General features: G+C 36.8%; 1 protein-coding gene across 1 annotated transcript in view; it reads right to left on the bottom strand.

The window, feature by feature from the left end:
* Positions 1-20,711, bottom strand: part of CUBN (cubilin) — a 250,291-nt gene that overhangs the window by 59,145 nt on the left and 170,435 nt on the right. Inside the window, exons 48-55 of the mRNA XM_054593125.1 lie at positions 19,500-19,681; positions 14,996-15,167; positions 13,706-13,912; positions 11,807-11,956; positions 9,839-9,960; positions 9,073-9,298; positions 7,396-7,583; positions 544-700 (exon numbers count right to left, since the gene is read on the bottom strand). Of these exons, the coding sequence (XP_054449100.1) occupies positions 544-700; positions 7,396-7,583; positions 9,073-9,298; positions 9,839-9,960; positions 11,807-11,956; positions 13,706-13,912; positions 14,996-15,167; positions 19,500-19,681 (1,404 nt within the window). The remainder of the gene's footprint in view (positions 1-543; positions 701-7,395; positions 7,584-9,072; positions 9,299-9,838; positions 9,961-11,806; positions 11,957-13,705; positions 13,913-14,995; positions 15,168-19,499; positions 19,682-20,711) is intronic.

Below are 20,711 nucleotides of genomic sequence, written 5' to 3'. Positions count from 1 at the left end.
CTAACCTCATTTGTGAGTGGTAATAAGGGAAGGAAGGGAAAATTCTGAAGAAAGTGGCTCCCAAGTTTTACTGACGATGAGAATTATCTGAGAGCGAAAACAAACCTGTCCACATCCATGGAAATTTTGAATTCTGTTGGGTTGGCTCAGGCCCCAGAATCAGTGTGTTTTTAAAGCTCTAGGTAACTTCAGTGCAGGTGAAGTCAATGTGCCACATGCCAGATGCCTGGTTGTCTACTAACAACCAGCCTCCAGGGCACCTGCCAAATTTCTAGACACTCGGGATTTTAGGGTTAATTTTAGATGTCTTAGTGGCACTCAGATCTTTTACATCATTTCTCAATTCACCTACCATTGAATTCAGTTCCATTCTCACTGATTTTTGAAGGATGGAACTGTCAGGATTAGGTGACCAAGCCACACTCTTCCACGTGGTCCCCTAGTTCCAGCCAGCCCTAGAGCAGTCCCCTACTCTTCCAAAGCTTGCCTGTGGCAGCCACAGCCTTTCAAGGATCTCTCAATTGGGTTTTTAGAGCTACTTACGGCTTACAAAGGAGGCAGAGAAGCCCTGAGCTGGGGCCTCCTGAGACTGGAACACAGCTGTGAATGCGTTTCTCGGTGTGAAGATGGTGCCAGGAGCCATGCTGCCACAGCTCGTGGCTAACAGTGCTTTGTCTGCCGCTTCAGTTCCTGCCCACACCTAGCACAGACACAAACATTAACTTAATGCTCAAAGTTTTCCTGTCAATATTTTAATGCACCTACACTGAAAAATCATGGTATGAAGCTGTACATGCACCTAAACATAATAGTAAATAAAACACATGCAAATCTGCAATATTTTCTTTTGAGAATAATACTTGTAAGTTGCATTTTAAGAGCATGTCTCATTTCTTGACTTTCTAAGCAGACTGTGTTTATTTTGATGTAGCTAGGTAGTAATTTTTTTAATCAATCACTACTCATTTTCCTCTCATTTTCTCTTAGTTGACCTAATCTAGGTTAGCTGAGCTTGCTAGGTGCCCAGAGAGAGGTAGGGAAATGTGTGGGGCTTACCATTTATCCTGAATGGATGGAAAATTGTGGGTTAGGAGTAGAGAACATTACCAAGCAAGAAGTCTGTGGAAATTAATATTTTTGTGGAGCATAAAGAAAAAGGACATGAATTCCAAGTATAGAAGGTCTGTCCAGAAAAAGTCCAGTCATTGTTACTATAACAAGAACAGTTTGCATGACATCAATGTAACCTGGCAGCCAAGGAGAGTGGACTAGAGTGTATATGTATAAACAGTGACAACTTCACTGTACTAGTCAGTGAGAACAGTACACACTGTTGAATGAGCATGTGTACTGTGTGGCCATCGCATTTAAAATGACTGAGCGAGTAGAGCAATGAATCTGTATCAAATTTTGCATTAAGCTTGAATATTCCTCCATGGAAACTATTTGGATGATTCAGCAGGCACAGCTATGGGCAACTGGTGATTGGCAGCTTCATCATGACAACACGCCCACTCATGCATCATGTCTCGTGCAGAGTTTTTTGGCAAAACATCAAATCACCCAGGTGACTCAGCTCCCCCAGATTTGGTGTCCTGCAACTTCTGGCTTTTCCCAAAACTAAATTCACCTTTGAAAGGGAAGAGATTTCAGACCATCAATGAGACTGAGGAAAATACGACAGGGTGGCTGATAGCTATTGGGAGAACTGTGTGCGGCCCCAAGGTGCCTCCTTTGAAGGGGACTGAGGCATCATTGTCCTATGTACAATGTTTCCTGTATTTTGTATTTTCTTCAATAAATGCCTCTGTCATATTTCATGGCTGGGTACCTTCTGGATAGACCTCATATATGGAACTAGCATATGTTGAAATAAATCATAGCAGAATTCCTGCCAAGGTTAAACTTTAAGGCTCAAGTTGAAGAAAGGATGAGATTTGGTCACTATGTGTTATTATTCAGTAAAGACTGGGTTAGCAATTCCCAGGTAGATTTGGTCTGTACTTTAGTTAGTTTTGTCACTTTAAAAGAAATAACTGATATGCTCATTTTAAAAATAATTACTGAGGAATAAATGGTAAGCATCAAAGTTCTAAATCAGGCCTATCCTAACCAACCTAGAGAAGGACGTTAATCATAGAATCACAAATTTAAATACAAAATTCCAACTTTCAAAGGGGCTGTAATGAAACTGTGGAGAGTATATAATAAGGGATTCTACCTGATTTGGGGAGTAGTGAGCCTGCCTAAGGAAGCCCCATGACATGAAAATGCATGTCTAGTTCAAAGAACAGGGAGAAACTGAGTAAGGTGTGAGGAGAGTCTAAGAGTCCATGAAGGCCTTCTGTCATGTTAGAGATCTGGCCACTGTCCTGAAAATGACAAGGAGCCTCTGGAAAGCTTAAAGCTCAACGACATTTGCCTTTCAGAAAATATTACAATGTAAAGAATAGAAAGAAAAGAGAGGATGCTGGGAGATCTGCCAGGAGGGTTTTGTAGTAGTTCAGGCAAAATATCATGGTATCTAAAATGCTGAGTCACTCAAGGAAAATATTGATATTAAGTAATACAGTATTGGGGAAAAGAATACCACTAGACATATTCAGTCAGAGAAAGTCTTCTTAGTTGAGAGAGTCTCAACTGGGAGCAATTTTGCCGTTCCCAGGGCAAAATTATTATTAGCAATGTCTGGCGGCATTTTTATCATACTTGGTGTGTGTGGGTGGCATGTAATGGCTAGGGACCAGAGATACATAGGACAAGACTCCTCCAGTTACTAATTATCAAGCCCAAGAAGGCAAGAAAGTAATCAGGTTTGGATCACTCTTCCATGACTGTTTGAATTTTCTTCATCAAATTATGCAAAATGATTCATTTGAACATACCACGTCCAGGAATATTTCTCAACAAAGCAATAAAACATCAAGCCATTAAAAACATTTCTATTGACATATCAGTGGATAGAAAGAGGAGTGAAATAACATGGATTCATAGCACCAATTTAATATTTCTCAGTTCTTTAAAGCAATGTCATTTCAATTGTTTTTAAACATTGGCATCCATTAAAGTCAAATTAGATTTCCATTTATTAGATATGGGAGGAGCCTGGCACTGGAGCCACTGGGAACAAAAGCACAGATATTCTGTCAAATACCTAAGATAAAAAATGTGTCAGGATACAACTGAACACCAAACAAACACAAAATCCAATTTAAAAAATAAGCAGACTACTTGAATAGACACTTCTCCAAAGAAGACATACAGGTAGCCAATAAACATATGAAAAGATGCTCAATGTCACTAATCATCAGAGAAATGTAAATTAAAGCTACAATGATATATTACCTCACACCTGTCAGAATGGCTACCATTAACAAATCAACAAACAGCAAGTGTTGGTGAGGTTGTGGAGAAAGGGAAACACTAGTGCACTGTTGGTGGGAATGCAGATTAATACAGCCACTGTGGAAAACAGTATGGAGTTTCCTCAAAAAATTAAAAACGGAACTGCCTTACCTAGTGATTCCACTTTTGGGTCTAAATCTGAAGAAATCCAAAACACTAATTTGAAAGAATATACAGCCTTATGTTTATTGCAGTGTTACTTGCAATAGCTAAGATACGGAAGCAACCAAATTACCCATCAGTAGGCAAGTGGATAAAAAAGTGGTGATACATTTATACAATGGAATATTACTTGGCCATAACAAGAATGAAATCTTACCATTTATGATAGCATGGATGGACCTAGTGGGTATCATGCTAAGTGAAGTAAGACAGAGAAAGACAAACACTGTATGATTTCACTTACATGTGGAATCTAAAGAACAAAATAAATGAACACGCAAAAATGAAACAGACTCATAGATACAGAGAACAGATTAATGGTGGCCAGAGTAGAGCAGGCGTGGAGGACTGGGTGAAAAAGGTGATGGGATTAAGTAAAAATTGATAGCTACAAAATAATCACAGGGATGTAAAGTACAACATAGGAGATATAGTCAATAATATTGTAATGAATATGTATTGTGCCAGATGGGTACTGAAAATATTGGGGGAAACACTTTGTAAAGTATATGACTGTCTAACTACTGTGCTTGTACATAACTAATACAAAGTAATATTGAATGTAAATTGCAACTGAAAAAATTTTAAAGCAATGTCAGGAAAGAAATGCACACTACCTATTTTCCCTAATATCCCTTTTAATTTTTAATTTTTTCCCTTAACTATCCAGGAAAATAGTACATTGAAGTTTTCTGTCTACATTTAATAAAATTATAAACATGACTTACTAATATCTGCATATAGTATTTTTACAAATACTAAGAAAAAGCAAAATGATAGAAGATAACTTTTAATAAGGAATCCAAGTTCTTTAATAAAGAACTTCAAGAACACTCACATGATTATTTATACCTTTCTGAAGTCAATAATTATTGATCTGACAGCTGTACCTACTGGCCCAAAACACAAATGTTGTACTGAGAATAATAGTAAAGAGTTATTAAGTATTCATTGCTGCCTTGTCAGTCAAGAACTCATGTCATTGGCTATGTGACCCAAGACTCATCAAACTATTAGATCTACAAAATGGTACAACATTGTCATCAAGTCCAAAACTTTTCAACTTACAATTTTGCAGCCAGGCTGCAAGTGATATTTTATCATTCAAGTAACTTTTTAAAAACAATATCTATTCAGAGAACTCCAGATTCATACATGATTGTAAGATATAAAGCAGAGAAATCCCTGTACAGATATTCTGGTTTCCTCCAACATTGATATCCTGCAAAACTATAGTGTATTATAACAACATTGACATCAATATGATCCAGCAATCTTGCTCAGTTTCCCAGCTTTGCTGTACTTACACTCATGTGTGTATACTGTTACATGTAAGTTCTATACCACTGCATTCAACAAGTCCAGAACCACAAGGATACCTCGAGTTGCCCTTTTATAGTCACATGACTGACTTCCACACCCCTGGCCTTCTGTCTTTCTGTCTTCCATTCCTGAAATATTGCCATTTTCAAAACATTATATAAATGGAACAATAGATTATGCAACCTTTTGAGACTGGCTTTTTCTGCTAGGTGAAACTCCCTGGTGATTTGTTTACATTGTTAGTCTGTCAATTGTTTTTATTGAGTTGTATTCCATGGTCTGTATGTACTAGAGTTCGTTTAATCATTTAACTATTGAAGGACATTTCACTGATTGGTTATATGTAATAACCAATTAGGGGTTATTACAAATTAAGCTGCTATGAACATTGATACACAGGTTTTTGTGTAGATATAGTTTCCATTACTCTGGGATAAATGCCCAAAGTGAAATTGCTGGATCTTAAGGTAAGTGCATGTTTAATAGTATAAGAAACTACCAAACTGTTTTTCAGAGTGGGTATACCATTTTACTTTCTCATGAGCAATGGATAAGTGATATAATTTTTCACATTCTTGCTGGGACTTGGGGTTTGTCACTGATTTTAATTTTAGCCATTTTGAGATATGTGTCGCAATATCTGAGTGTGGTTTTAATTTGCCTTTTCCATAGCAGCTAGTGATGTTGAACATCTTTCCATATGTTTATTTACCACCTGTATATTGTCTTTGATGAAATATCTCTTTATATCTTTTGTCCACATTCTAATTGAAATTTTGTATTTTTACTGTTGGATTTCAGAGTTCTGTATATATTCTAAATAGTAGTGTGTGGTCAGATACATGTTTTGTAAATCTTTTTTCCCAGTTTATAGCCTGTCTTTTCATCCTCCCCACTAAGGCATTCACAAAACAAAGACTTTGAAATTTTGATGAGATAAAATTAATTAATTTTTCATTCTATAGTTCTTTGTACATTTTGTCTAAGAACTCTTGCCTATCTTTAGGTCCTAAAGATCTGCTGCTATCTTTTCCCCCAAAAGTTTATAGCTATATATTTTACATTTCAGTCTATGGTCTACTTTGAATTAATTTTTGTATGAAGTCTGAGGTTTAAGTTTGCTTGCTATAGGTGGATTCTTCTTGCTGGTTTGGCCCACCAATTTTTGCATTGCTCGTCAGAAACAGGATTCTCAGGTCACCAGGGAAAAAGAGTGCTTCTCCTGGCCACTTAGTTTCGGCCGGGCTCTGGCGTGCCCATACCTGCTAGGGATGTTGCCTTGGCCTGGTGTCGAAGGGGCTCCCACTTCATCCGGAGGAAAAATGGGCCAAAGAAATGTTTCATATCCATATTTACAAATAAAGAACTTTCAAGTCTTACATTTATACATTAGACATTGACTCAGTCCATGAGAGAGTTCATTTGTTTCATGAAAAAAGCAATTAGGAAAAATGTATATTAAATGTGTTTTACTATACACGTATTTTATGCAAGTACGAGATTTTTATTTAAACAGTAAGCACAGATTAATTAGATATAAAACATAATTTGAGAGATGATGTAATAATAATTACTAGCAATAAAAACCACTTTTATTCATTAGGTGGTTTTATATTCCCAGTACTGAACACTATGGTATATTATATTACCTCTAATGTTTAAAACAATCCTACTAAAGTAGGAATTGTTCTCTTTATTTTATGGTTGAATAACTTTAAGTTCAAATGTTTAATTAGCTCACAGACAAACATGCAGGTGGTAATTGTAAGAAATTTGAATAGAGTCCAGGCTAATGTGAACTGAAGGCCGATGCTCTTCCCATTAAAAGGCATAGCCTATTAGAAATAAAACATATACGATGGAAAAGAGCACAGATGGAATGAATTTATTATACAGTCATCATGGTCATAAGCCAATGAGAAGTGAGGTCAGAGCCACCTGAGCAACATTTGTAAGGCAGCCTTACGGGCTGCCTCACTGTCTTTATTTACATGGGTCTCTCTCATGGTCTTTTCAGCTTGTGGGCCCCTAACACCAAGGTGAAGGCGACACTAGCCACTTCTCTAGTCTTCTGTGATTTTTATAGTATAGTTTAAATGGTGCTTGTAATGGAGCCTTACATTCATTTTATCCCAGAGGATTTATTAGAAAGAAAGGGAAAGAGGGAGAGAGAGAGAATAAAAAGAGAAAAAAAAAAATCTGGCCTTCTCTCTTCAGCTTTTACAAAAAGGAAGAACCATAAATGCTCATGAGAATTTAATAAGGCCAGAAAACAATCTCTTTACATTACTTTTCCTGTGTATTGGCAAATGAAAATTACTCGGCAATATGTTCATTGTGGTTGAAAATTTAACACGTAATAGTTGAGATTTCTCACCTCTTTAATTCAAGAAATCTAAGCAGCACAAGTGTCCTTTTCTTTGAGAGGCAATGAGTCACTTCTACTCTAAATGTTTATGTTCACAGAACCAGTTCTGCTCCAATTAAATAAACAAGCCCACTAACCTTCACAAAGCTGTTCTGACACTGTCCATCACTGCTGGGGATTAGGAAGTTGTTGTCAAAGTTGATCTCCAAGTGATTGCTTTCATGAGTAATGACTGTCCAGGAACATCTGCTGTTCTCGGGAAAATTCTGAGGCCAGTGAGGGGATCTGATTGTACCATTATCTGAATGAAGTATTCCACCACAACCTTAAAAATTGTCATGGAAAAAGTCATTAATTTGGAGAAAAATAACAATGTTGATTGCCCAGGACTTCTAGAGAAGGCATGTTTCTAAATGTGAGATTTTAGCTCATATTTCCTTTTGTGTGAGTCCCTGGCCTTTAGGGCAGGCACACAAAGAGAACGCTCAGTCAGTGTCAGGTGCACTGAATCTACAGGAAGCATCAGCTACTACTCTTTTGTCGCACCTCTAGGAACTCAACTGGACCTCAAATCCTTGTCACGAAGAGAATGTACTTCTAGTCTGTCTTCAAACAATGCCAACATGTTATACTCCCTTTGAGTCTATGTAATACTTGTGGTCTAGCAATCCCAAATTGTGTATTTTATTACCACAAATACACAAAAAAACAAGTCCTCATTCATTTGCAATTTTACTCTAACACACAGTACTAGAGAAAGTGATTTTGAGGAGGGGAAAATTCTTCCATTATTAATTCTGGTTCATTCATATTTAAACATTGATGAGTGGAAATAAAGTACATGGATTGACATAAAAAATCTAGAATTATTTTATATTATTGAACTCCATACTTAAGACATGACAAAAGAAAAAAGTGTGAACTCAAGACAAAATGAAGTCAAATTAAATGGTATTTCCTGTATTTTTTTGCTTTTAAACCAGTGGTTCATCTAAAACTCCCCTCTGACTTCAACAGCAACCTGTGCTTTAATGAGGGAAAATTTGACTCATTCCATCAAGATCTTCATAATAACTCTGACTCTCCTGGAAAGAATTGCCCGGTGTGCATGACATTGCAAGGCTCTAAAAAAACCCTGACTAAAAGTAGCCGATGCAAGTTCTTATATTTTCTGGGAATTTCCATGAAGTTCATACTTTATATACTCAAGTGTTACATCCTTTGAAATCAAATGTATGATTATTTGTCACATACTACAGGCAGAGCATTCCTTCTTAAATCACAAATTTTGTTATTTTGCTGCTCATCGCTCTTCACCTGCTCCCCACCGCCAAAGGGATACTATGGAAGCCAAGACTCCACCTGATGTGGACTGCTTATCTTGCTGCCATCCGCTCACCACTTATCAGTCTTCATCCAGGCTCCCAATGTTAAATTACTTGCAATCCCAACACATCTTTCCTATCACTTGTGTTCCTGTGGTTGTACCCTGACCTTTGCCTATGGAGGCAGAACGGTGAAGTGTTAAGCTCAATTTCTGGGCTCCACTGTCTTTATTTGAACCCTGACTCTACAGTTATTAGCTACATGACCTAGGCAAATTACTAACCCGTGTATACCAAATTTCTACCTGTACAAAATGGAAAAAACATATATTGCTACTGGGTTTTCCTTACAGGATTACTTCATAGGATAACACATTTAGAATTGGGTCTTAAAGAGAGTATACAAAATACATACTTGCTGAATTAGTTATTAATTTTTTTATCTATCTCAAAGAAAAAAATGGTAAGTGCAGAGAATGTGTCTTTTACCTAAAGTTTGTGTGCTCCATGTCGCATAAAAGCCACCATTTTGCACTGAGTGGTCCGAGTTAAAAATCACCACCAGCTGGTTTGAACCCGACTGGATTGGTCTGGGGCTGGAATCTCCACAGTACTGTCCTATTATGGGTGATCCAGGAGAGCCGCCATTCATGACAGTGACAGAGTCCCAAGCACAGGTTGCATGGATTTCAATATCAAAGTCACTAAATGTAAGCTGCAGGAGAGGAAAAAAATAATGAGGCACTCCATATTATTTTATAAGTTGTTAGTTTATCTACCTAGAGTTACATAAGGTCCCCACAAATCCTTTTATGTTGTTTTAATTTATACAATTTTGTATGTATGTCTCTCATTTAATTCTCCCTTGCCCTCTTCTCTTTTTCCTTAATGAAGTTTCTCTTGGAAATTGTGAAAAAGGATATTTCTCTCCAAACTAGAGTCATGCGGGGGAACACCTTAGTCCCCTGAGCTGGGATGGCAAGTCACATCAAGCACATGAATACACCTCACTCCTTGGTGCGGAATTATCTTCTACTTATAGCTTTTCCAGTGCTTGAAAAAAAAAAAGAGCTTATTCTTCATTAATCATAAACTTACAGATGTCACTCTATAAGAGAGAACTTCAGGGAGAAAATATTCTGATTACAAAATCAAAGCCTAGTACTTGCTTATTAAAAGAACTCTGTTCTCACACAAGTCATGATATTGTAGCGCTGTAGTTTCAGAAGTAATTTTCCCAGTCATCAGAACTCACAGTGATGGTGTGGCCTTGTGGGGCTTCCAACAGCCAAGAACAGTGGGTCAGGCTGTCATAAGGAGCTGGGTAGTTGGGGCTGGCGATCACTCCACTCTCACCTATCTGTATTCCACCACAGTCTGAAATTAGATTTGTAACCTTCTAAATAAGATAGCAAAAAACAAAAACAAAGACAAAAAAAAAACAAAAAACCAAACACCCTGAAAAACCAAGATACATAATACTTAGAGCTATCACATTTTATAATTTAAAAATACAATAGAGGAATACATAGATGAACTTGGATAAAAGCAAAGTAAAACTTGGTACAAGATTAGAAACAAACAGAATCCTGTATACAGAATCACATAGTGAAACAGGCTCCAGTTTAGTGCAAAGGGAAAAGAAGATAATCTGTATCATAATGCAGAATAATTAGATGTGTGTGTATAACTGAAAGTAAATGTATGAGAGACAAAGTAAATACAATTGTCTTTCTTGAAAAAACTAGGCCAATTAAAATAAATATATGCTGGAAGAATATGATTAGTTCCATAATTAAAGACTTTGTCATTTGATAATAAACACATATGTCTGCAGTCAGCTATCAAAGAATACTTGTATATTAGCATAGCAGTTGAAAAAGAGATACCTATAGAAGACATAGTACAGTATGATGTTTCACATGAATAATACTGCTCCCTGAAGCCTGACTCCTTTCTTTCAATCTAATAAAGAAAAATAAACTGGCAAAATGGTTAATTGAGTAGATAATCAATCTCACTCCTTCTCCCAATCAACCATTTGATTATTAACTAGCACAAAAAATGTTAGATAAAACTATAACCAAAACATAGTTTGATTCATATCCAAACTTAATGGGAGTAAAGGAGATCTGCAAAATCAACAAACAACAAGTGTACTCAAATTCTGAGGGATAATCTCAGACTGAAAGTATATTAGTCCAAGAGAACACAGAACCAAGGTGTGGGTCTCAGGAATTGAGGTCTAAGATTTTGATGACCAGAGAGAAAGAACATATGACCACAGATCCCCACAAAATCAAGTACTGGAGTTGAGAGTTTCCATAAAGTTAGGAATCTGAAAGGACTGCCATATTAGTGCAAAGGAACTAGAGAAATTTCAAAGGCCCAAAGAAGCAGCAAAGAGTAGTCTTGTCTGTCTTGGGTGAAATTTTCAGGTGCAAAATGAATGTCAGAGATGCAAATCTAACTCAAAACATTAGCAACTAATACTCAGTATTAAGTTCAAAACATACATCATGACTAAGTAGGGTTTATCCTGTAGATCAAAGCATGGTTTAAGGTGAAAACATTTTTAATTGAATTTATTACATTAGAATATTAAAGGAGGAAAATAGAATCATTTCGACAGATGCAGAAAAATTATTTGATAAAATCTATATCCATTCCCAGGGGGATAAAACCCAAAAACAACTTTCGTACACTATGAATTTAAGGGACTTTCTTTATTCTGATAAGGAATATTTATTAAAAACCTAAGAGCAACACATAAATTTAACAGTGAAATGTCACAGGCATTGACATTAAGATCAAGACAAGATTCTATCATCTCTTCCACTGAAAATTATGATGATTGCTTAGCTTGTGAAATAATACCAGAAAAAGAAGTGAAGTATTGGGGCTGGAAAAAAAGTACTTTGCAGAAGATATGATTATTTATACACAAAAAACAAAGATAATTATAGATAAAATACTAAACTAATGAAAGTATAGCAAGATCTCTGGGCTAAAGATCAATGTACAAATTTAAAGATTCCTAGATATCAGCAACAACCAATCAGAAAATATAATTTAAAATGCTTTATTTGACATTAGCAACAAAATCAATAGCAACCTAGAAATAAATCTAACAGAATATATATGAAATATTTATGGAAAATATTATAAAAATGTTATCTATTATTTTATTGACAGAGTTTGAGAGCTTAATCATAAGTCTTACCTGTAAAGGAATACTCTGCATGGAATCCAGTGTGCTCTACACGTTCATTGGTGACAAAATGTACCCATACCTGAGGATAAGGTATAACCAGTGGCACTGTAGATGCTGAAGGTCCACAAAGTCGCCATATCAGAGGCCCATCAGCATTACCTGAACAAAATAACACATCAAGTGCCATTATTTATACAGCTTTTAAGAAATATAGTCAGTGAATTCAGTAGAAATCAATAATGAAAAAAAACTTTAAGGTATTCATTGACACACATTTAAATTTTTCATTAATAGTAGACATTTCAAAAATTTCTTATCAATCTTTGTCAACTGCAAAAGAAAGAGTCCGTCCAAGACAAAAAACAAACAACAGAAAAACATGCCTTTTTGATACGGGCCTCTTTCTCTAATGTAGGTGCCATTTTGTTCCAATTTGTTTTCATAATTATTTTAACATATCTAAACAGAGATACAATTAATTTAAAAAAAAACCCTTTTGGTTATGCCTTGTTTGTTTTAGGAAGTAAATATAATGCCAACACTGATAAACTATATTGTCAAGATAAAAGTGGTTAAGTACCTAATATTTTAATGATTTCTTCACTGTATTTAATCAACTAAAATAAATGGTATATTCAGCACTCAGGCCTAGAACTATCATATTTGAAGCTGAATATTTTTCACAGTAACCTGATTAACATTTATATTGCACCTGCAGAGCTCACACTTATCTGCTCTTTTTTTTTTTTAGTCAAACAACATCACTAATCTTATAAGTCAACAGAATACAACATTTTAACTGCCTCTAAAATGAGGGAATAGAAAGAGGATTGCATTTAACTGACATACTGCTGCTTTACTTGAATCTATGAGCCAATGGCAGTGGTAAGGGCTTACCAGAATCACATGGAGAACAGTCTCAAACTGCAACTTCCATTTCTCTCGTAAGCCTTCTCAAGATCTATCTTTCTCAGAAAGCCTACATGATTCTCCTGTTGAGGTAGTTGGTCTGTGATCACAGACTTTATCTAATTCTCCTTCTAGAAAATTCTGTCCTCCATCTTCCCATCGATTCCTAAAATTGTCCCAGAATATTGCCACCAGAAAATTACATTAGCTGCTGTTGCTTTCAGCCTCCTTTTCTTTAAATTTTGCAATAACATGGAACTTGATGAACGTTGGATGGCATAGATGGTCTACAATGCTACCTTCCTTCTCTATTTTTTTAATGTGGAAAAGAGTGTCAATGTACTGATCAGGGCAATTTAATGTATAATGTATGCCTTGACTATAGGAAAAAACTAAATGGATCCTTCTTTGCTGAGTGAAAATATTTAAACATTCTTAGGAGAATTATGGTTTACCAAATACACCTTCATCCTTTTCTATCATGAAATCAAAGACAGACTTGACTGCAATGGGGATGATTTCTCAAATAACTCCCATGGGCTTCTCCATCTGGTGCGTTTTAAAACCTCTTTTGACTTCAAAGGCCTAAGCAGAATTCCACAGCGGCTTTTGTGAATCCTGTAAGTTCAGTAAACCACTGACATTCTGACTATTTTTTGTTCCACTCTCTGAAGAGTGGAGTCTTGAGTAACTAGATTGCAGGGGAAGGGACCACCTGAACTCATTGAGAGAAGACAAACCAGAGATTTCTCCTGGGTAAATCTCGGTATGTCATGAGACATACAGTCAGGTTTTAGACAACGATTCATCTCTCTCACTGTTTATAGGGCATATTTTCCTCAGCTGAGCACACACAGAGTTATGGCTCAGTCTGACCAACACTCTTTTAGATCTTATTTACATATACAACAGCAACATGACTCCTTTCATGGCTGGTGGTCTCCAGGGATAAGAAGAATACTGCAGATAAATGGAAGCACTGTCCCTGATTGAACTCACCCACTCGGAACTCTAGGACATCAAATTGACAGTCCTGGTGACTTTCTAGGTAAAAATCTTCAAACTGAATGTAAATGGATGAATTTCCCTGATTTGGATTGCTGAGCATCCATTCACAGTTCAGGTTTCTTGAGTAATTACTGACTCCATTGTAGCCAGGAGAAGTAAAGTTTCCTCCAGGGTAATTTGAGAGGGACCCGCCACAGACTAAAGAAAAACAAAAAACAAAAGTTAACAGAGAAAGCAGTAGTAAAATTCATGCCGTAACAGAAGATATAAACAATATAGGAGTAATCACTACAATAACAGCAGTGAGGTTTTTACTGCTTTCTTTTATTTTTCTAGGTAAAGTCAAGATTGTGGATGAAGGGCTGCCTCAGGGATGCAAACCTTGGGAGAGGTTTCTGTGGGTTCAGAATAAAATAGGTGCAAAAATAAGTCCCTTCTTTATTTTCCTACAGGCAAAAAATAGGCGGGGGTGTGGGGTTTGGCCATGTATTAGTATCTTCTAATTTGAGCCTACTGTTCATTAACATTTAATTTAGAGGGATATCGAAATATAACAGTGGTCCCAATGGCTCCTACTTAGCAGTTTTCTACTTATCTAAGAATTTAATTGGATCAAACAGATCATTTAACATTACAGTGCCAATGAATCTGCCCCTTTTAATAGGAAATGAACACTCTACATACCAATAAAGTAACTTCCAGGGTTTTTATTTTTCAGTTCCAATCTTCCTCAATTTAAAACCTCTTGGATATTAATACCAATCCAGAAAGTAGGAGGATATTTAGGATACAAAGGCTATCTATTGCTTAATTTTTAAATACTCTATGTCAAATGTGAACCCCTCCCCATTTATACTGGAAATGTATATACAGATGTCTGCCTGTCTTAAATTAATGTCGTTACTCTCAGGAAGTGAGTTACCTTCTAAGAGGTAGATGGCCTCTCAGCACAAAAGAATGACAGAAGACTGTAGAAATGGAATCCAACTACAATGGCAACATGGCATGGAATTGAGCTAGCATCTTTTCTAACAGCATTTTTAAAAGTTTTGGTTCACAATGGCAGTTTTCTTTCCCAAACCAAAGATTTTATTTATATTTTTACTTTTTAAAAAATTTTTCTCCAGCAAGGGTTTTCCATCTGGTTACATGTGTCTGTTTGATGCAGAAGATCCTAGGTGTAACTTTAATCACTAAAGTGAAAATAGATGGCTCTGTTGCTGTGGGCAGCAGCTGTGGGGACATGTGCAATGCATATGTATTTATAACATCCTGTATTACCCGCATCTTCGCTGGACGTGTAGGAAGCAGTGAAGCCTCCAAATGGCCGTGATCCATCGGTGAAATAAATGACTTTCATTGTATTTCCTGAAGATTTAATTTCATCACTTATATTCACACGGCTACACAGCTTCTCCAGCTGGGGTGAGTTACTTCTAATGCCATTGAATACCTGTTAGAAAAACAGTTTAACCTTTAGGCACACAGTCCATCTTACTGAATATTTCCTAGGACATTATATTCCCAGTCCAGACACACTTCCTTCTAAGGCAACCCTGTGCTAAAATGAATTACTGAACAATATAGGCTCCTAGCCCAGTGCCACAAACCACTATATTACCCAGAGCACATTTTGTGGCATCAGGGTCATTTCACTAAATGAAAATACAGCACTAATACCCTCCTGCCATGTGGTGACAAATGAAAAACTGCTGTACTCTTTGCAACAGGAAACTGTGCTCTAAATGTAAAGTAGATATGCCAACACGCTTCCAATCTTAGTTCACAGAGTTCACTGATGGGCAGTTTTTCATAACAATGCATCAGGACTTTTGAGGTTTAGAATGAAGACTTAAATCTTAGTCTCTGATGACGGGAAGAATGTAATCAAATATTTTAAAATGCCCTGAAAAGCCATCTCAATATCAATAGTTCTTTCCTACTTACTAATGGATTCAAGTTTCAATTCTTTTACTGATTTGAATTTTTAAAAAAGTAGATTAGAGTATTGTTGACTCCAAATATTAAACAATAACTCTAGTTATGCACATAGTTATAATAATTGACAAAGTGTTATTTCACTTCTGTACAAAACCAGGTGAATGTTTTAGCAGACCTGGAGTGCACAGTTCAAGAAAGATCTAAAGGTAACTAAACAGCAATTGAACGAGTGAGTGATTGACATTTCTTTTTTAAAAAGGATTTGAATGGCTTGCAATTAGAAATAATGATTCAGAGTATGACATTAATAGCTATGGAGAAAGAGAATTTACTCCATCACAAAAGATATAGGCTTTATTATTTACCATAATTTATCATTAAATTTAGATCCTTCCTTCCTTCCTTCCTACCTTCCTTCCTTCCCTCCTTCCTCTCTCTTTTCTGCCCTTCCTCCCTCCCTCTTTCCCTTCCTTCCTTCCTTCTTTCTTTACTTTCTTTCTGGTAAGCTCTCAAATAAATAAAGGATGAGCAAAGGGCAACCCACAACCCCTTGTTTGGAGTAGAGTGAACAGCAAACAAACAAACAAATAAAAAAACATCGAACCTGTAAAAATATATTGCAAAAAAAAAAGAATGTCCACACCATATTGAAAATTCAGAAATTAATTATGAAAGTGTTTCTTTGTTGGAGTTTTAACCTCCCCAGGAGAAAACACCTACAGATATGACATTTGTAGTTTCCACTAATTAAATAGTCAAGTCTCCTTTCTTGTCAACTCCCATGAAGCCCACAAGTTGACAGCCCCAGTCATATACACAGAGCTTTCAATCAGCCATTGAGTACTTCATTCTTAAATATAAACAAACAGCCAAGGGTTATTGGACATTCAGGGAAACATCTAATGTCAAAGGCAGAGACAAATATAGTAAACAGGACAGAAGAACTGAAAGGAAATTGCAAAAAAAGCAAATACTTCAAAATTGTGATTAATATAGATATATATGTGAATATATTAAATACATAGGATATTTTAAATATATGATATATTCAAAGAATAAGAGTAAAATAAGTACAATTCTAGGTATACACATTCTCAAAATTTTATCACTCATTTCCACTTCCTAACCCTTAAGAACCTGTAAGAGCATAAGCTTTCCAAAAACAGGAACTTAACCAAGAAAGGGAAATGCTTATATTGTAAAACCAGGAATCCAGCCCAAGAGAAGAATAAAGGGAATTGGAAATTTAAAGGGAAATCCCAACCTGCAGCTGGCATCAGGCTTGCAGCTGATGAACAAAGGCTCAAGGAAGAATATTGCGATGGAAAAATGAATGAAAATAGTAAATATGCTTCATTATATAAGGTGGGGATATATTCGTGGAGTGGAAAGTGTGTGGAAGGAAGAATTAGTGATGAATATATAGAAAAACAAGAAAATGTAAAAAGGACACTATTATTATTACATTTTAAAAAAGCAAATGCTACCCAGATTAGTTGCAAGTGGTGTTAACATAATTATAGTGATGTAGACATTAAATAACAATTTAAACAAACTGTGACATAAGTAGTTTTGGAGGAAGTTGGGGGAGTATGTGAAGTATGCATACCACTGGGTGCATTTGTGATGGCGGTGGCGCTAGGTTGTGCAGAGAGCTAAGTCCTCCTCATTCATAGTTGGGCCTAGATAGATAATGCCTATGATCTAAAACTAAAGAAGTAGCAGAACAGGAATATTATTTTGAAATAATGAAAGAAATTCCGCAAGAGCTAAAGGAATTGTAAGTAGATGTCTTTGGCATCTATGATGCAGAAATGGGGAGGACAAGAAAGACGTAATTCAGAATTTATGGTTTTCACTGTTTTATTTTAATTGTTTGAGTTCTAAAACTATGACTCTCCATATCATCCTTCCTGTAGGGCATGTGAATATTCTGCTGGTGGGATTCTTAATAATTATATTCAGTATGATCTCAACTATGAAAACCATTTGAAGGGAAAAATAAGCCAGCATACACATCAGAATTTTAACAGTGAGTCTGTAAAATTCCAAGTATTTTTATATTTTTTATTTTTCTAAGTTCTCCTAATTTCAGTCAATAAGCATCCATTGTATTTATAGTCAGCAAAATAGATTAAAATTAGTATACAAGTGAATTTATGTCACATGGTTACAATTATATAATATTATTCATTGCCAAGAAAATTAAATGTATCAAAATGTGGTATAGTAGGAATACTCAATTTTTTCTTCAAATACTAGAACTTGGCAAAATTTTAAGCTTGAATATGATCATTTTAGGGTAATAAATAGTGGTAGAAGCATACAAAGACATTTTATGTTTTGGGAAGTCACTACCCAACAGAAGACAATTAAAAGGAAAACAAAAGCGGCTTGTTTTTAAAAAGAATGCTGACAGTATTTTTACTATGTATTCACTCAACAACTATTGTCCTCCTTATGTGCCAGGCACTGGAGATTAAGCATTGAAGGAAGCTAAGTGCATGTCCTAATGGAGTTCACATCCTAGCTGGGGGAGCAGACAATAAACAGCAAACACATAAATATGTGGACTGTCAGCTGGCTCAACGTGCTGTGAAAACAATAATGTACGGAACGGGAGAGGCCAAGCTGAGGTCTATTTAATGGATCAAGTTTTGAGCAGAGACCTCAATGAAGTGAAAGAATAAACCAGGCAGCCACCTAGACAAAGGCGATAGTGCCTGTGAAGTGGGCGGTGGGAGGGTCCTGGCACAATCAATGAACTGAAAGGAGGCTTGTGTGGCTGGATCCTGGGAGTGTGAGATAAGATGCAGAGGTAGGAAAGGGAGGGGAAGAAAATGATGTAGGGCCAGTGGGCCATTGTAAAGATTTGGGATTTTCCTCTGAGCCAGAGGAGAGGTCATTAGAGGATTTTTGAAGAGAGCTACGTGATCTGATTTACATTTAAACCCATCACACTGGCTGCTGTGTTGAGAATTTTGAGAATGTGGGGAGACAAGGGTGGAAGTTTTTAAACTAAATCTAAGTGAGTGGTGATGGTGGTAATAGTGGATATGATTAAAAAGTCGTTAGATTCTGGATCTTTTTAAAAGATACAGCCAATGGGATTTGCTTATGGGTGTAATATAAGGCATGAGAAAAAGGACTCTAAAACAGACATTAAGGTTTTTGACTTGAACAATCAGGATTTTGGAATTTACTGATATAACAAACCCTGAAGAAAGGACAAGTTGGGTGGGAAAATATGCTAATATGAATCTACCACCACTACGGTGAATATGCATATAGATCTATCATTTCACAATTAACAATCTTCCTTCATACTCAGGGATCTCGCTTTTGTCTTTTGCTAAAGGGGGGTAAAAATGCTGAGGGTGTACATCAAAGCATTTGAGCTTGGCAACATGCAAGGCAAGCAGCCCTGGTCTCTCAAAGGAGTCACTCAGTATCCCTAGCATAGAACAGTATTACGCAGGACCACTCATCTGCTTAAAACCTTTGGTGATGGGTTGTTCTGAGACTCCAGCCCCATTCAGCCATGTGCTACTCAAAGGCTTATTTTCTCTGTTTACCCCATTTTGCCCTTCATAATGATCATTAGCTCTTAAAATTTATCCTACCTATGACCCTGATGTATGTTGTGACTTTTAATAGCCTCTTAAAACATCTTTTACAAATATTGTGGCAGTTTGATTTTGTCCTGTCTAAAATACTTAGAATTTTCTTGAAATAGAGTTGCACAACGGGAATACTCCTGACCTAGTTTTCTGACTATGATTTACAAGTCAATAAATCCCTTTGCCAATGGAATATAACATCCCTGACTGCACAGGACACTTACTGTCACATGCTCACTGCTGCAGGATGAACGAGCTTCCAGCCTCAGGTTGTTAAAAGTTAGGGTGACCTGCTTTCCTTCCTGCACAGTGATTCTCCATTCACAGATCCGGCCATGCGGATTTGGGTTTGGATACTTGGGAGAAGTAAATGCTCCAGCAGGGCCCTGTAGATCCCCACCACATTCTGAAAGGTGGGGGAGAAAAAACAAGGGAACTTCCAATGAAACCAAATTGACCCCTTCTATAAAGAATGTTCTCAAAATTAAAGTTTTTATTTTTCATTCTCACACTAGACAAATCACTGATCTTATTTAAGTGAACCCAGAGAAAGAAGACACCTACTAAGAAGGGCTCTCAGTGGTTGACTGGGCTCAAATTTAAAAAAACAAAACCTAGAAGCCATTTCTGCACAGAGACCTCTCGGGGAAAAGCTTTGTGCTGAACTGCCTGCCTGTGCTGTGTTTCTGCCACCTGGGCCAGCTGTTATAAAGGAGTTCCTGGAACCTTATTTCAACCGGTAAGACCAAGGCTTCCCCATACAATAGGAGCTGCATAGATATATCCCCATCAGCCTTTTTCATTGACCAATCATAGTGGCTCCATTCTGACCAGTAAGGACAGTGCCTTGTAGACCAATCAAACTGTGAAATTTGGAGTCCTCATCTGCATGAGGATAAACCAATCAGGGACCAGGAGTGGGGACTAATGTCTATATAAGTCAGCTCCCTTCTGGCTCTGGGAGAGGTTTCCTTTTCCACCAAGACTGCATTTCCTCTGCTGGAGCTGGAACACTGAAGCTATCTCACCAGAGCAGAGTGGAGCAGACCAGTACAGGGCAGAGAAGACCAGTGAAGAGCACAGCAGAGCTGTCCAGCCAGAAAGAGGCTTGGCTGCAGGGCTGCCTCGCCTCAGTCACCTCACAGCCATGCTGTACCACAATTGAGCTGTTTCGCTCAAATGAATAAAGTTTCCTATTCACTGCACCCCAAATTGGGATTCTTGTTGGTGTTGAATTGGTGGCAATGGGCATTGGTTGACATTTATAACTATATGCATGTGAGGGTTTTTAGAGAACATTTGTATTTACCTCCTATTTCTAATATTAATATTTAATCTTTGTTTCTATGGATGATAGTTCACAGCATTTATCATCACGATCACGGCCCAAGAAATATGGCAGACCAATAAATGTAAAATGTAGTAATCTTAGAGTC

The sequence above is a fragment of the Pteronotus mesoamericanus genome, unplaced genomic scaffold (genome assembly GCF_021234165.1).
Source record: "Pteronotus mesoamericanus isolate MK-2021 breed Mesoamerican mustached bat unplaced genomic scaffold, CSHL_Meso_final contig_130, whole genome shotgun sequence".
Classification (NCBI taxonomy): domain Eukaryota; kingdom Metazoa; phylum Chordata; class Mammalia; order Chiroptera; family Mormoopidae; genus Pteronotus; species Pteronotus mesoamericanus.
This window is presented reverse-complemented; position numbering and strand designations above follow the sequence as displayed.